Genomic DNA, 10,307 nt, shown 5'->3' with positions numbered 1-10,307 from the left:
GGAAATGATAACAATAATATTAACGCTATTGGGTGATCATATTTATTGAGCACATTTTTAACAATTATACTAATTTTGCTTGTGCATTTCCCGCATACAATCTTTTTGCAATATATACAATTATCGCTTCTATTTTTTTTTGCAGTAGTCCACTTGGCAACTTTTTCGCATTTTTGACGTTGAAGGTGACAAAAATGAAGCGTCTGATCTTTGGCGAAATGCGAACTGCTTTCTGGATATTTTCGATCCGGTGCACTCTTTACATAATATCCACGCGTTTATTGCTGCAAAATCTAAAATATTGAAAAAAAACTTGAAGGGACCATCGAAAACTCCCTGCTTTCACACTATATTTGCGTGCCATCTGGTCAACGATGTCCACACCAAACTTTGTTTTATTATAAAAAGCAATGGTTTCTGGAACACGTTTATAATTGTCTTCTACTTGTATATCTATATGTTTGGTGCTTAGAAGGAGGACTTTTACTTTCGATTTACTTTTATACACAGTAAGCATGCAGTTTTCTGATTTATATAAATTTGAGTCATCTTGTCCTTTCTATAAATTTGAGTCATCTAAAACAAAGTCATCTTGTCCTTTTTTCCCTTGAGCATCGAATTGATCTTTCTCCATATAAGGGAAACCATTCAAAATATATTTTGTTTGGACGTCGACAACAAACCAAAACTTAATGCCAAATTTGTGAGGCCTATTCGGCATATATTGCGTAAACCTGCATCGGGCCTTCATTGGAAATAATTGTTCATCTATTGAGATATTTTCATATGGCTAGTAACAAGCCTGGCTATTACTTATAAATCTGTTCCATATTTCGGATATCAGCGCAAATTTATCTGTAATCTTTCGGAGGCTTTCAATGATCTCGCTTCATATGCGCCCCGGGCATATAGAATTCCTAGAAAACTACGTAACTCAGTAGCTGTGATTGTCTGTCTTTTTTCAAAATTCGATGCGCCTCGATTTCAGTGCAATCTTTTACGTGTTCCATTATGTGTCTGTCAATTATCAATTTGAAAGCACTAGTTACACAACCCGACATAATATTTCTCTTAGCATAGCCAGTAGGCCCTGCGATATCCTTAAATATCATACGAACGGGCGTCCTACCCCTAGATCCGCCTGCTTTAAGTTTTATCCACTGTGTCAATTACAATTTCAATTTTACCCATTACATTTTGGGATGTGCTTGGAATGCTCATCCTTTTATCGGCAGAGTCAGAATTAGAAAAAATACGCATCCTTTTCTTGTTAAGACACACTTTCAAGAAGTTCTCCTCTTCATTATCCGAAGATCCTTCTGTCTTTTCACTTTCAGTGTATTCAGAACTTTCATTGTCAGCTTCGCTTTGGCCTAATTCATATATTGATCTTCTTTGGCGGTATCCTCAGATTGGTCAAAAAAAGAAAATACTGTGCCCAAATTCAATTATCCTATTGTAAATACTTACAATAAGCGGAGAAAATAATGGGAAATGTCTACAATAACTGAAACTTTTGCACACTGTCTTTGAAAAACGGTTTGTTTATGAAATCAGCTAGCCCGTCAATTTGACGGGTTTCGTAAAGATAGGTATACTACATACAGATTTCAAAAACTAGAAAGCCTAAGAAAAAATAATTATGAGTATAAATTCTATAGATGAAATGATTAATTTACGATGCGAAATGGTTAAAATTAATGCTATGAGTTTTTGAGATATTTCATTTCGAAGTTTGAAATCCGTCAAATTGATGGTCCCGTCAACCTAATGTTAAATAACTATGACAAGATATAATTTATTAGCCAGTTTTTAATTTGCTGTATTTTGCTGTTATTTTATACTCAGAGGTAAGATCGGAATACTTATTATTTTATTCAATGGATAAATCTATCACACCGTTCTGAGCCAAAAAAATCTTTATTGCACGCGCTTACAAAAACTAGGGATAAAAACAAAAAGGCATCTTAAACCTATCGATTGTAACTAGGATCATCCTCTAGTTACTATTTCTTATAACTAACGCATCTGCATATGGATGGCGAGCACGAACTCACGTTGTCATTTTTGACACAATTAAATATTAACCCTTTCAATGCTAAAAGCAGAGATATCGTTGCGCGTGTGATGGCGCTTTACTAATCGCTTTGCGAGAAAACTTTATCACAAAATAAATTCATGAAACGTTATAAATGGTTAAATTTCTTTGCAAAAGTCCTATGTGAGATGTTCCATAAATTGAAAAGGTTGTTTATGGGTTTAACTTTTCGTAATATTCCGCGATGGTTGATACCGAGATTGTGTATACGTTGTGTTATAAGATAAAAATTCGACACGGGAGATTTGCTTGAGACCGTAATCACAGATTTTAGATAACACTGCTTATAGTAAAATATTTCCTTATGTTTCATAAAATAATCTTGCATCAACAGGGCGAGAATAAAATTTTTGATAGGCCTGTATGCAATCTGTGCAATAAAGGATTACGTGGCGTATACATTAGTCATCATCAAAGCTAAGTAAATTATTTGCGTTAGCAACAATAAGTAAATATTACACATTTTCAATAACCGGATAACTTTAAATGTTTATAATAATATTAGGATGTTATTTCAATGATGTTGTACTAGCTACACGAATCACTTATTTTGAAGCAAATAATCCATGACGTTTGTTGCGCATCATGGGATTATCATTTAGTTCTCTGTTTGCATGTTTCTGTTTTTAGAAATTTTTCTACAAATAATTGAAAATGCAGTAATTATGTTTTATATACATGTTCTACATCAAATTATGATTAAACGATGATTATTCTTATTTGCAAATTTTATAAAAGAAAACTGACCTCTCCATTTTTCTTAATGATTTTGAATAAGTATTATTGATATGATTTTCAATAAATATTGAAATACTATTGGCATTAATTTATTCTCCCTTTATTTCGTAGTATGTTTTTTTTGAACTCTGTAAGTATCATTTTTATTTCTTTTTATTATTTTTCTCTCAAATTTTATCAAATTACATCAAATTGGTTCGATATTTTTCGCTTAGGTACAATTTTTTCGGTCGACACTAAAGGGGTTAATGAAGAATAAAGCAATAAAAATTGCATGACAATAATGCAATGCATAGATAATGACATGAAATGAATGGGATAGGTAATATTATATTATACTAATTATTGATCTATACAAATATTACCTAAAATTTGAGATGAAATTTAGAAATTTTAGATTTAACTTCTTAGAACCGCAATCAAACGTAAATATGAGCTTTTGTTGCATGTGTAAAGATTTATTATATTCATCACTTTTTATTTTTTAGATTGCACTTTCTATTTATATTACTTGTTCGTATAATTTAAACTATTATTGAAGCAAAATGCAATAAGCCGGTATAAAAAGTATCAAAGCCAACTCAGTGTTGCTATAAATATTATCGTCTATTGTCTGACATACTGTCAATCTGTCAATGAAACCAAGGCACATTATTTTTTACAGTATACGTTTTTGTTGCCAGTCTGGCAATTGGTCCTTAATATCTCATAAATAGGATACAATAAAGTCCACGTTGTCGAATGTCTGAACGCCAAGATTCTACATGTCAAAAATATGAATTACCAAAATCATTGCAAGGTACAGAGGATGCCGAGTTCGTCTGGAACATGATAACCGAAAGATTCCCAAATGCGGCACCGCTTTTATGTGAGATGGAGACGGTTATCGATCGAGCCGAAGATCTTCTTCAGCAATTACGAGCACCTTGTCGTGAAATTGGTAGGTCGCGATTATTTACATAAGATTTCATTCATTTCGTTTTAATTATCCATGAGTTCTAGTATTAAAAAAGATGTTTCACTTTATGATTCGATAGAAACATCTACCTCTTTCTTTACACAAGATTCAGAAGACTCAACTGTAATGTTTTCCGCTAGGGGATCGGTAATCACTGAAAATGACGTAGGTATCAGAAACCCAATACTATAAATTGATCTTTACGATTAAATATACGTGTGCCATAGACTATAGAAGAAAGTGATGCAATAAGTAAGAACGTGGCCGAGATACAAGTTTCAGAAAGCAGTATCGACGAACGAGAAGTTAATTTAATTGATGAAACTCAAAATTTGGTTACTAAAGAACAAGATATAGGAAATAAATCTAGTGACTCGCTGATGATGAATAGTTCTATTACGCAGAAGTTTTCAAGCGATGAATCTGCTTCTCTTAACGTTGAAACAAGTTTGCATAGTCTTATTTATTGATAAGATTAAAATGATGCTCTGTAATAATCGAAGGTTTTTCTGAAAAAAGGACTATAAGACAAAATGAATTATGTAAATTGCATTGGAAGTTTTAGTTCCTGTCTTCGATCATTATTATTTGAATTGATAATTATTGGACTGTAGATATTTATCGAAATTCATATTTTTATGAACGTAGTTTGAGAAATGAAATCTACATAGGAAATTATCTTATTTGCTAAACACTATAATAAATACTATACTTTAGATACTTCGTATATTTTTGTACATCGCGCATTAAACGCATAAAGAAGTTTGCGATCTAATAATTAACATAGCTCTTATATATCTATAAAATGAATACAAATTATATAATAATTCAATTACTTGACTAGGAAACACATCTCGATATCTATCCGATAGACTTATACATCCTCTTTTTAGAAAATTATTCAATTGATTACTGATTATTATTTTCATGTAGATACCACTAAATTGATGAAAGAGACGTGTAGCTTAGAGGAGTGGGGTAAAATAGCAGATGCTGCTATGCGACAAGACGCTGGTATTAATAATCGTTATAAAACTATTTCTTTCGTATCACTAAGTCAACTGTTCTTCCAGCCGAGGTGCAATCTGTTAAAAAAACAATTAACATGTTCGAAAAACGAGCCAATTTCGAAGAAACTAAAATGGAAAGCCACAGTATAAAAAGTAATTTTATCATACATTTCCAATTTAGTCTTAAGTAAACAATTCTATAATATAATTAGATTTCTAAGATCAAACGTTTTATAGAACACGAGGATTCTTGTATTACACTACACCGCCAAGAAACATGTGCTGACGTTGGTGATTCCGTTATGGAAATTGGCTCCCATCGAACCGCAAGTCAAAAATTTATCGTCGATAAAGATGATGCGATAAATCTTTCAATTCAAGTAAACGACAATCGTCTTTGTTTTCTCATATGTACAATTTATTATTTATTTACATATTATTACATATTATTATTTACGTTTACATATACAATTTATTGGACAATTTAAAATCAATTAAAGGGTAGTGGCGACGACAGTTCATCGAAAATCGTTAGTCAAAGAACGCCATTAAACATTTTAGAGGCATATGCAAAACGTTGCAAAATACCAATTGAATATGAATACACAAGCGACTGTTCACATCGTCACAAATCGAACGTCTATGTAATACGTGGAAATTTCGCTGGATTTGCTGGTAATATCTTACGTAAATATTTAACGAATTCATTCGACGCGTCAAAATTGAAAAATTGCTTCATGTAACTTTACACGTTTGGCTCCGCTTTCGCCGTAAACACTATTTTTCTTAAATAGAGCAAATCTTTTCTTACAAATTAGATAACAACAATATAATTGATATTAACAATTAATAAATATCGTTGCGTAAAAATTTCAATATTGAGTTCATTCAAAGCAACTTATATGAATTAACAGCAACATCTAGAGGTTTAACCGAAGAATCAACAAAGAACGACTTAGCCGCGAAAATTTTACAAATGATTGCGAATCAGGAGATGAAGGACGAAAAGCTAGGTGCTCTCGTGGATCTTACACAGGAAGAGTACGTACAAACCTAGTTCACAACCATTGACCCTTTACTTATCGATGTTAGATGATCATAATTAATAAGTTAAACGTTATCTACAGACTGTTGGAAATAATTAATCTAGGCGCGGACGGTCTGAGAGAAACAGCTCAAAGAAAGTTATATCAACTTTGTCTTAAAAAAGGAGTTCCAGTTCCAAAGTATTGTGTGGAAAAAATGAAAACTTATCAGGGTTTGACTTACGTTGCTACTTGCTCTGCGTTAGGCTATATTAGCGAAGGTTTAGTCTAGAAATTTGGACAACAACTTTTCTCAATTCGTTTTTATTTTCTGCATCTTGTTTATCTTTTTTTAAATAAATACAGGTCGTGGTGTGAGAGAGTGTGTGGCAAAGAAAACAGCCGCTGACGAATTGTATCATCAGTATTGCGAGGATCAAAAAGCAGAATCGAAGGTGAGCTTCCTTAGTCTTATAATCTATGCATATTACAGAGATCAGGATTCTAGTGATCTTTATTTATTATATTATATTTTCTACCTGAAGTTTTCTTTTCTTTTAATTTGTGCTTTACAATTTGTCTAACTTTATTACTAAATAACATGTGGATGGTATCCCCAGCGGGATACCATCTTCCAGTTTGTCTATTTTATTTCTTTAGTGAGGTCAGTAGGATGTTTTTTTCTTAGTCTTCTTCTTATATGGGTTTTGCTCGTTTCAGCAGCCAGCTGGTTTCGATGTGTTGCCATTCTTTCTTTGTATTTATTTGTTCATCTGCCGATTATTTGTAGTTCATCGGGATTTCGCCAACGATTTTTCCACGATACTATAACATAATCCATATAATCTCATATAATATCCGAGGAAAATCTTGGAATATATTTGAAGTCGTACTTCTTACATGGATAAGTATTCATTTATGGTATCTTAGCAACGATCCAAGGCAGCTTGCCAGTTTTTTTGAAAGACCAATAGTCGTACAGCAGTTTTCCGATGATCAAAAGTATCAGAAATGCTAGGATAATATTTAAAATGTCCAAGGGATGAATTATAGGATCTTCGTCCGAGGAAACGCAAATTTCAGTGCGCCTCAGGTCTTTTATCTTTGAAAAAGATATATGAATCGTTTAAGTTAAATGTTTAAATATTCTTCAACGAAAAACGTGATGAAAAATGATCAAATAACTTACAATTCTATCAGAAATGTCATCCCCGTTGGTAGGCGAACATCTGATATCATTAATGTCTTTTATTAAATTCGTATACCTAATGAGGAGCTCCTGCAAATGAATGAAACTTCAATGTTTTCAAAGTCCATGGAACTTGGCATTTAATTGAAAATTTCTGATTTCTTTATATTATATCAATCCACCATGATGATTCAAATTTTACCTGGAAACCTGGTGTAAAAAGACAGTCGCATCTCCATGGGTTTTCTCCAAGATACAAACTTACTGCGTTTCCATTGTGTAGTAACACGTTTTCTAGGGCATACGTAGGCAACTGAAATAATAACAGGAAACTTTGATTATTTATATTGTATTAAATTTATCGGTTCCAATCAAATGCAAGTCCTCTAATATCTTTGTTCCAGTAACGTGTCTTCAATCGACAAGGATATAATACGAACATCTGTTAATTTGTTTCCACGAAGACTAAGCAATCGAAAACGATCCACCCAACTAGACCCCTCCAATTGAACGATCGATTCGATCATATTATCATTCAGATATAAGTCCTCTACTCCTTTATACACAGGATTTGTCGTGAGTGGCCTCAAATCCTGTATCTACAATTAAAATTCTATTTTTTAAGAAGCATTCAGCCGATCTGTATTATTGTCAACATTGTTGTCGATATTTAGGATTCCCAATATTATTGTACGTAAAAGGTCAACCTCTAGTCGATCAATATATATATGTATTATTAATACAACATTGAGCACATTAAATCTTGACAATAATATTGACAAATAATATTGATCGTCTGAATACTCCTTTAGTTATTAACGAGCTTTTAATATTAAGCATCTCGAAGAATAGTATTTAAAATGTTGCAACTTTGTTTCCAGATAAATGAAGAGTAGTGGTGTTGGCGGGTAAGAAATTTGGCATCTCGGTTAATCCACGATGACTACAGTTCACCGAAACAAAGGCCGTCAGTTGCTTCTGAATATGTTTCCCTCCGTTACCAAATACGTATACTAATTCACACTCGCATACAGTCTTTGTACATTCCTCTTTCAACGTCTAAAATAGTAAATTTATTAAGTTCAAAAGGTTTGCATAGATTAACGTTGCTTCTTACGAATAAACTGTAATATAAAATTGATTACAATAATTATTTCCACAACTGGAATCAGTGACCTGCCGTCATAAGGAACTGTGCAACGTAAATGTTCTTTATCAGCGATTTTGTGACCCAATGAACCCGTTTCTTTGTTTAGAATCCACTTCGTATCCTCCGTACATTTCAAAGGATTGCCTTTTTCCAAATAAATTGTGTTTATAAATTAAATTCATAAAAAAATTTCATTAATGTATCATTTTTTTTTTTACCAGAAAGATAAATGTAATGTAACGAGGAGATGTTGAAAGTTTCAACATCGATTTCTGAAAAGCTGTTATTTCGAAAATCCAGGCTCTTTAAGTTCGAAAGATTGACGAACGTATTTTCTGGAAGTTTTCTTAATTTAGTTCCAGTTATTTCCAATTTCTGAAGGAAAATATCACTTTTGTAAGGACAAGAGAAATACTCGATGAAATACTATGAAACAACAAAACATCCGAACCTCAATCGATCGAGACTCGTTTGGGAAGGATGACACTAATTTAGTCAAGTTTCCTTCTCTGATTGTTAACTTTTTTAAAGAAGGAAATCCCTGTAGAACATTTTGAGGATCGAAGGTCGTCAGGGGCCAATAGCAAAGCACCAATGTTAGCACGTTCTCATCTCTAAACAGTCATACTTAAATGCTTTTCTCTCCGTACCACAACTATTTAAATACTCATTAGTAAGTAACGAAGCATTGGCGATAATCACCCAGTCTTCCATTTATCCTCGAGGCCATGAAAACAAACCAAACGGTGATCTTCTTCCTTAAAATTGCATTCGGTGCTCGTGTTCGAGTTCGTTTGACGTAGCTCGCAATTTTCTTCGTTCGCGTTCGCCAACGAGAGTTGCGGATTCATCGAGAAGAACGTTATCCTATTTCGATCATGCGTTAATCAATAATTGGTATATATCGCAAAATAACGAAAAAAAGAAAATATCGACGGACAATATGAAAGATGTTTTATAAAATTATTTCAATATATCTGTCGGTTGTATCATTTTTCGGTCACGTAAGTTTCGAATATTGTATTGAAATAGTGGCAGAATATTATCTAATCTTTCGCAGCTTAATTCCTCTTCAAACACGGAAGCATGTATGCGCCATAATTTAACAGACGCAAATAATAATAATCCTCCGTTACTTATCTAATCGCCATTGTTTCAATTTCTTCTCGATTTGAACATTTTGAGACGATCGATCAGGACGAGTAATAGTTTTTACGCTTGAAATCGAGTTCCGAAAGATTTTGCAGACGCGCAACAGAAAACTGACCTTCTTCCCGACTGCAGCGGTATCCGTGTTTAATTAACCGCCAGTATAACGTTTGCTTGACCAATTTTGAATTTTGTGCGATCAGCCGTTTTATTATCAAAGAAAGTATAATTCTAATAAAAATTGTGATCGCGCTACTTTGAAAACTGAAATTTAATATAGGAGGACTAAAAGCGCATAATAGATTATTTAATGGACAGATTGATAATAATAGGAAGCTATAAAAATGAAAAATGAAAAATTACTTACAAAAAAACGTAACTTAACGCTTTCCACATTTTAAATGATCGTTTAAACAGATCTTGCCCTTAAGAAAAATGGAGTGTTTAATTAGAACTCAACAAGAACGTTATAAGTATTTTATCAAGAATTTTCCATCGATTCGTTAATCGTAAGTGTACACAGGAAATAAAGAACCATATTCGAATGGTGCACAAGTGTCGACCGTGGCCTGGTGATGTTAATGAGAGAATCGAAGCTGATCCTCTTCTGTCGGATGAATAACTAAGACGATGCGAGGGTTTAACTACGAGAGAACATATTGCAAGATTCGAGCGCAGACGCAAACATTCGATTTACATAGTGCGCCAATGCACATTGTGATAATTAGATCTGTTAGAATGGAAAAAACAATGATCTGTAATCGTTTACTTGAATATTATGGCTAAATGGCTATACGTATGTTACGTATTTATGTATGTTAAGAAATAAAAATATTGGTTAGATTTCGTAATACTCACATATCGAATTATGTAAAATCCTTCTACAAATTTTGTAATTATAATGTATTCTAATTATAATGTATATTAACCCTATTAGATTTTTGGTATAATAGCATGTTCACGATTTACATTAAGATTTAAATTGTATTC

At 32.8% G+C, this 10,307-nt stretch overlaps 2 protein-coding genes and 1 pseudogene across 6 annotated transcripts; 1 reads left to right on the top strand and 2 right to left on the bottom strand.

Moving 5' to 3' along the window:
* Positions 1-357: 357 nt before the first annotated feature.
* Positions 358-2,561, bottom strand: LOC112212580 (annotated as a pseudogene).
* A 960-nt stretch (positions 2,562-3,521) lies between these two features.
* Positions 3,522-8,159, top strand: LOC100741621. 5 transcript variants are annotated; one of them, XR_002946412.2, is made up of 12 exons: positions 3,522-3,776; positions 3,874-3,959; positions 4,022-4,241; positions 4,728-4,808; positions 4,868-4,957; positions 5,042-5,184; positions 5,305-5,479; positions 5,719-5,845; positions 5,932-6,110; positions 6,196-6,284; positions 7,423-7,594; positions 7,900-8,159. XR_002946412.2 is itself a non-coding variant. In XM_024366519.2 (11 exons), exons 1-11 carry the CDS (start codon positions 3,578-3,580, stop codon positions 7,912-7,914), a joined length of 1,404 nt encoding a protein of 467 aa, XP_024222287.1. In that variant the 5' UTR covers positions 3,522-3,577; the 3' UTR covers positions 7,915-8,159. The 5 variants fall into 5 exon arrangements, 4 of the variants coding, with proteins under 4 accessions (XP_024222287.1, XP_024222288.1, XP_012239170.1 ...); XM_024366519.2 differs by lacking the exon at positions 7,423-7,594; XM_024366520.2 differs by having other exon boundaries at positions 7,423-8,159.
* Positions 6,157-9,988, bottom strand: LOC100746490 (protein singed wings 2). Its single transcript, XM_003488246.4, has 11 exons — positions 9,685-9,988; positions 8,871-9,035; positions 8,620-8,782; positions 8,387-8,543; positions 8,164-8,312; positions 7,889-8,077; positions 7,459-7,617; positions 7,221-7,331; positions 7,019-7,108; positions 6,730-6,931; positions 6,157-6,654 (listed from the first exon to the last, which is right to left on the bottom strand). The coding sequence occupies exons 1-10, from the start codon at positions 9,711-9,713 to the stop codon at positions 6,746-6,748; spliced, it is 1,398 nt and encodes a 465-aa protein (XP_003488294.1). The 5' UTR covers positions 9,714-9,988; the 3' UTR covers positions 6,157-6,654; positions 6,730-6,745.
* Positions 9,989-10,307: the final 319 nt, after the last annotated feature.

Source organism: Bombus impatiens, unplaced genomic scaffold (genome assembly GCF_000188095.3).
Source record: "Bombus impatiens unplaced genomic scaffold, BIMP_2.2 scf_0219, whole genome shotgun sequence".
Classification (NCBI taxonomy): Eukaryota; Metazoa; Arthropoda; class Insecta; order Hymenoptera; family Apidae; genus Bombus; species Bombus impatiens.
Note: the sequence above shows the minus strand (reverse complement) of the source record. Positions and strands in the feature narration are given on the sequence as shown.

Bases quoted from the DNA above. Each gene is read 5' to 3' on its own strand.
- LOC100741621 (XM_012383747.3), top strand. From the start codon at position 3,578: ATGTCTGAACGCCAAGATTCTACATGTCAAAAATATGAATTACCAAAA. The intron at 3,777-3,873 runs GTAGGTCGCGAT...ATGATTCGATAG, and splicing joins AGCACCTTGTCGTGAAATTG to AAACATCTACCTCTTTCTTT. The intron at 3,960-4,021 runs GTAGGTATCAGA...CGTGTGCCATAG, and splicing joins CGGTAATCACTGAAAATGAC to ACTATAGAAGAAAGTGATGC.
- LOC100746490 (XM_003488246.4), bottom strand. From the start codon at position 9,713: ATGTGGAAAGCGTTAAGTTACGTTTTTTT. The intron at 7,109-7,220 runs GTAAAATTTGAA...ATTCATTTGCAG, and splicing joins TTTTTACACCAGGTTTCCAG to GAGCTCCTCATTAGGTATAC. The intron at 6,932-7,018 runs GTAAGTTATTTG...TCTTTTTCAAAG, and splicing joins ATGACATTTCTGATAGAATT to ATAAAAGACCTGAGGCGCAC.